The sequence below is a fragment of the Lupinus angustifolius genome, chromosome LG16 (genome assembly GCF_001865875.1).
Source record: "Lupinus angustifolius cultivar Tanjil chromosome LG16, LupAngTanjil_v1.0, whole genome shotgun sequence".
NCBI lineage: Eukaryota > Viridiplantae > Streptophyta > Magnoliopsida > Fabales > Fabaceae > Lupinus > Lupinus angustifolius.
In genome coordinates, this window is record NC_032024.1 from 13,571,433 (window position 1) to 13,578,038 (window position 6,606).

At 38.4% G+C, this 6,606-nt stretch overlaps 1 protein-coding gene across 1 annotated transcript; it reads left to right on the plus strand.

Moving 5' to 3' along the window:
- LOC109329336 lies at nucleotides 4,762-6,297 on the plus strand. Its single transcript, XM_019563007.1, has 2 exons — nucleotides 4,762-5,538; nucleotides 5,629-6,297. Exons 1-2 carry the CDS (start codon nucleotides 4,762-4,764, stop codon nucleotides 6,295-6,297), a joined length of 1,446 nt encoding a protein of 481 aa, XP_019418552.1.

A 6,606-nucleotide genomic window follows, 5' to 3' on the forward strand; every position in this document is an offset into this window, starting at 1 on the left:
TTTCCTAAAATACGTAGGAGCAAGTAATTTTGTCAGACGTAAAAATAAAAGATAAACATTTGGTTTTATACAATTGGATTTCAAATAAACAAAGGGTATTTAAATCATGTAATTGGTAAGGGTACCGTTTAATTACGGGTAGACAATATGCGAATACCTTCATCGATCCGTAATCGACTTCTGAACCTAGATATTAAAATCCAAAGCCCAATGTGATTGGGCTGAAAACATTTTTATACATTTTTAACCATAAAATGTAGTGGCGACTCAAAGAGGTTGCGTAACCGAAAATCGGGACGCGACAGTTGGCGACTCTGCTGGGGATTTTTTAAAGAGAGTTAGACCCAGTTGTAATCAATTGTATGATTTAAATACATTTTTCTTTGTCTATTATTATTAACTGTAAAAAAACAATAGTGATGAAATAATTTTTTTACAAATTTTATTTATCGCTTTAATTTTAATATTATTGTATATGCTCACAATTGTTTTTGCAACATTGGGGTGAAGGTTTATTTTTAAAAACATTTTGCTTCCTCACACACTCACAGTACACTTGAGTTACAAGCGCATACACCATATACCTGGGTTGTTAGTGATTAAGATTGAGATAAGAGGGACATGTGTTTTACCGGTGTTACAGTTGTCTCCTGCTATTAGCATAATGGACCATCTAAATTGTCCTGGTATCGCGAGTTAGACGCTCGAGGGGCTTGACTTTTCCTGTTTATAACCTAGGATATTGGGACTCCTTTCTTTCGAGACTGGGGGAAATTTGGTGACGTAGAAGTCTAGAGCCTTTACCGAATCCACTTTAATGAGACCTAATACATTGCCATAAGGTTGTGACTTTTAGTCTATCAAAAATCCTATGAGTATACCATGTACAGGACACTGGAAGCAAATTATGTCCACCCCATTCTGCATATGCATAAAATGAGATTTAACATTCTAAATAATTATAAAATCCATCATTTTTGCTATTGCACTATAATTTCATACCCACAAAAAGGTTCCATACCCTAGGGTAGTTTTCTTTCAAAAAAAAACAACATAACATAAATTTTGTAAAACTTTGGGGTTATGCCCCAAAATATAATCCTCACTCCCAATGATGGGCCCCAAGCCTGAGGGCCCTAAGCCTGAGGGTAAGTTTTGTCCACTTTTTGAAAAAACTTAGACTAAGCCTTGACAATATAATAAATATTTATCCTAACATGGTATTTAGTTTATATTGTAATGGGTTACATTATCCCACAAGACAGGGTCAACCACCCTAAAAAAGGGATTTACACCACTTTATATCAAAAATTGATTATTACATACATGATTGCATTAATCATATCATAATTTTTTTATTGAATTAATCATTACATATATCATTGCATTAATCATAAATCATTGAATATTCATTCATCATTTTGGTTATATAAACATTTTTAATCATATTTAATAAACAAGCACATTTTCAGCTAAAGGTTTTTTCGGCATAACAAGACATAGAGGCTATTTCTAAAACTGTGGGTTCTAACAACACTCTCTCAGCAAAAAAATACAGTGAAGTTCGAATTGCATACCTTTGATGTAGGCCAATTAGTGGAGCTCCTCGCGAGAGTTCCTAAAGATATTATGAGTCAGTTTGCAAAGTAGTATGATAAATTGGTAGATCTCCTTCTCCTTCCTATTGATGATGGTGCTTTAGATGTTATGGGGGCCATGGAAAAATATTGGAATATTAGATGTTATGGGGGGGGGGGCATGGAACAATTGAAGAGTATGACATTCTTTTGGACATCCCACTAGAAAGTCGACTTAAGGTATATCTGTTCACTGGCACACAGAATGTTACTGAAGGTCTCATTGAAAAATTGATAGGCATCCGTCCAGCTGCAAGTATCTTGATCAAGTGGCCTTGTTCTGGATTGAAGTGGAGTTTTCTGAAAAAGCATCTTGTTCAAGTGGTGCCGAAAGAAGATTGGAATTTGTTTAAACCATCATTTTCATTAGCAATCTACGGTAGACTCCTCTTCCCTTTTGTTAGTGATATGGTGGACCAATGTGCAATCGACGTCATGGTAAAGTTTGGAGTCAACCCAGTTCCTACCGTTCTAGCAGACACTTTTCTCGCCCTCCAGAGAATCCTCGAAAAGGGTATCCCTAAAATCAGATGTTGTGCGCAGCGATTGTATGTATATATGGTGACAAGGTTCAAGCATCATCAATATCCAGAATTGACCATAAATTCTCTTCGTCGGTTCAAAAACACAAAGCTCTAGCCTACGCAACTATCCGATTGGGAAGAAATATTCAAGGATGTCAGCCCTAGAAATTTTGGGACTAAATGCACTATGTACGATAAGCAGGATGAAATCATATACTCATGCGGAAGCTACCCCAATATGATACTCATAGGACCACGGGGATGCATTACTGTGACCCCAGCTTTAGTACTTGGACATATGAAATGGGGCATGATGCCAATCCCTTAGGAGCAATTATAGGGATTCATGATTTGGTACAAGGACAAAGAAACTACCAAGAAAACCCTTGATACAATAAGGAATGCATTAAAGAACATCCACATCTATGGAAAAAATAAGTTACGAGAGCATCAAACTTTCTACACTGAAGAATAAAAGTTGCGGCATAGTGAGAGGAGGAAAGGAGAAGTCATACCGCCAATGTCTCCATCCCATGAACAAGTTGGCCCCTCAGAAAATGAGTTGTTAAAGAGTCAGCTCAAAATCTCTGATGCAAAACTAGAGGAAGCCCGTTGCAAAATTGAGAAGCTTGAACTAACCATAGAGAAGCTTAATAAGGACATTGTGGCATTAAGAAAGGAAAAAGCTAGTCTGAAAAGTGATTATGCTCAGATTTGTTCTCAATCTGACAAGTACTATATGATCAAGTATGTACAAGAAAAAGATGCCCAACTAGCTAACTTCAGTCTACAGATGAAAGCTTGAAATCGTGTTATTAATGCTGTGCAAGTCGATAAAAGAAATCTAGAGCCAAAGTGTGAAAAATTGCAAGGTTAAAAGATTATCATATTGCACTTGATGAGACGGTGAAGAAGGAAGACCAGCTCAAGGCAATCTTGGAAGATACACAGAAAATTCACTATAAATCCATAACAGATGCAAGTCATAGAGAGGATCATCTTTCAAGGCAGCTCTGAGACTGTTAGAGAGCATATGATGAAATGACAGCCAAACAAGAGGCATGGTGATAAAATTGGGAAAGAGTACTCCAAGAAATCTAAGAAGAAAAATATCAGTGGGAAAATATATGCAGAAATATGGTTGATGGCCTTGGGGACTTTGCTGATGATTGGCTGAGGACATTCTTCGATGCCAAAAGGGAACTAAAGATGTATCTAGAGACAGAGCTGCTCCTAGCTATGAAAACATTCTACGAGTCTTAAAAGGAAGTAGCCAGAGACTTAAGAAGATGGAGGGTTTTAGCAAATAGGTAATTTTGATTACAAGATATAGACAAATAATGTCTTGTGATATTTTTATTTCTTATTTTCTCATGAATAAAATAGCACATTATTGCTACCAAGCTCCTTATTGTTATCAAATATCTTATTCACTATCGTGCAAATATTCAAAAGTCGTTTTTCTTGCAATGAACCACAAAAACAACAAAAAAGAAAGAAAATCATATTGAGAGAGATAATAACAACTTGTATTTAGATGCAATCTAGGTCCAAAACTTTGTGCGTTCTCTTAGATTGCCATCAACTACATAAGGCCTTGTAGAGTACGCTCTCGAGTTACCAAGTGTAGGGCAAGATGTTTAATGTTAGCAACCCACATTAAAAGAACGAATGTCGATGCAAATATAATCCAAAACTTAAAGTTGTCATCAACACAGAAAAAACCAACGGGGCATGCCTCATGGTCACCAATTGTGGGTCAAAACGTCTTGCTATACCGATCCTCCAAATAAAAAGGAATTTTTTAAAATAAAAAAAAAACTATTGCGTGCATCATTCTTTTCATCATTTAAACAAGAAAACATTGTTTCATTCAGGAATCATCCAAACATTGCTCCCAAGCATCTGTACCACACCATATTGATAACAGGTCTGAGCTTGCCAAAATCAAAGAGCAAATGAATCAGATGATGAAAATCATCCGGGATATGCAAAAGGCTCGAAGCTTAAAAGAAGATACCACTGCGTCAGGCGCCAAACAATCACAATCTGCACAAAAGGTGGGTCTGAAGACAATGGCAATCGTCGTAAGGGTATTGTCATAAGGTATGAAGACCCAACTGATGATCCATAGGAAGAACAATCACCTAAGGAAGACGACGACGAGCAAGACGAAGATCCTACTCACGATCTTCCTCCTAAAGGCAAGTCCACAAGATACCAGGCTAAAACCAAGATAAACAAGGGTACCCCAGACGACTACTCAAGCCAAGAGAAGGCAGAGTTAGAGCTTATAAAAGAGAGACTAAGGGTTATTGAGGGAACAAACTTTCCTGATGTAAAAAATGCATTTGAGGTGTGCCTGGTGCCAGATGTAGTGTTTCCACCCAACTTTAAAACTCCTGAGTTCGAGAAGTACGACGGTACTTCCTGCCCAAAATGTCACTTGCATATTATGCTAGGAAGAAGATAGCTCACCACAGAAATAACAAACTATTAATTCACTGCTTCTAGGATAGTTTGACAGGGGCAGCCATGGCTAGTATATCCGCTTGGAGAAGGCTCAGATTAAGACTTTCGTTGATTTTTCGAACGCCTTCATGAAGCAGTATAAGTATAATGAGGATGTTGCTCCTAACATGTCCCAACTTCAGAGCATGGTTAAGAAACCAGAAGAGAGCTTTAAGGAATATACACAATGCTGGAGAGCTTTGGAATCACAAGTCATGCCTAGATTGGAGGAAGAAGAACAATTGTCCATCTTTGTGGACACTTTGAAGGGACCTTATTATGACTACTTAGTGGGAGTTGTTGCATCCATCTTCAACGCACTTATTAAAGTGGGGGAGAAAATTGAAGGGCGCATAAGAAGTAGAAAGCTAGCAGGAGATCAGTCTAAGTCAAGTACGGGGAAGAAGTCCAACTTTATGAAGAAGAAAGAGGGAGAATCACTCGCAGTGTTCACTAAGCCGAAGGGATATAAGGCCCAAAACTCCAAATACCAGGCCCCATATAATGTCGCACCTTCCACACAACCCAGCTACATAGCCCACAATAACAACAACCATTCCCGCCAAAACTATAACCAAACACAACCCTACCAACCCCGTCAAAATCACAACCAAACACAACCCTACCAAAACCAAACCCAAAATCGCAATTACCCTAATCCCGAAAGAAGAGGCCTACAATTCGATCCCATATCAATATCCTATGCAGAACTATACACCCATCTTTTAAGGGAGAGAATGATAAGCTCTATAATAGGAAAAATACCTGAATCACCTAGAGCCTGGTTTAATCCTAATGTTACTTACGAATACCACTCTGGGGTCATTGGCCACTCTATTGAACACTGTCGGGCTCTAAAGCATAAGGTGCAAAGCCTAATCAATGTAAAACAATTACATTTCTAGCCCACTGTGCCTGATGTAGATAGGAATCCATTACCAAATCATGATAATCAGGGTGTGAATGTTGTAGATGAGGCTCGGGATAGCACATTCATTTGGGAAGCATATGAGGTAAAAACACCCATGAGGGTGATTTTTCAGGAGATGTGGAAACGCGGAATGGTAGAAAGGTTGGCGGAAGATGAAGGTTCAAATAGTTGCGAGTTTCATCACGAAGTGGGTCACACCCTAGAAGAATGTCTAGAGTTTAAGCTCTTATTGCAGAAGATGTTGGATATGAGATTGATCATAATAGAGAGGGAGCCTTTTTATCAACCCGTGAATGCCACTACAAGAAGTGAGGAGGATATGAGAAGGTTCGTGAAGCCATCAATCATTCGTTACGAACCAGTACTGAATATTTTGGATAATGTTTATTTACACCCACAAATAACTCGATGGGTGCCAGTCATAAGTAAGATGGAGCTTGTTCTGAGGCCTGCAATAGAAGAGAGACCACGACCTTTCGCTTACAAGACAGATAAAGTCGTGCCATGGATCTATGGTAGAGGGAATTCAGAGACAACTCATCAACAGTTAGAAGTCACCAATGCTGTTGGGGATAGTCGAATAACCAGAAGTGGACGTGCCTATGTTCCCTCATATGTTGAAAATGTCCTAGCCAAGGATAAAGGAAAGGGGAAAGCATGTATCCCGTGGAAGAAGAATTGGAGACCAATCTGAACGACCTATTGTATAGAATGGAGATAAAGGGGAAGTATCTAATGAGGAGGCTTGTGAATTTCTGAAGTTCATAAAGCAGAGTGAGTATAGGGTCATAGATCAACTAAACTGCACTCCAGCCAGTATATGCATTCTGTCTCTACTAATGAGTTCTGAGCCCTGCATAAAAGTGCTGATGAAGATATTGAATTGTCCACATCCTAGCCATGACATAACTACTGACAAGCTTGGTGGTATCATCAATAATATTTTGGCTGATAATTACATATCTTTTAGTGATCAATAAATACATTCTGAAGGAATGAGACA

What these genes read in the sequence shown, in the direction of transcription:
- LOC109329336 (XM_019563007.1), top strand. Translation starts at nt 4,762, where the DNA reads ATGAAGCAGTATAAGTATAATGAGGATGTTGCTCCTAACATGTCCCAA. An exon ending in GTCGGGCTCTAAAGCATAAG is followed by an intron (nt 5,539 to 5,628) that starts GTGCAAAGCCTA and finishes CATGATAATCAG; the next exon opens with GGTGTGAATGTTGTAGATGA.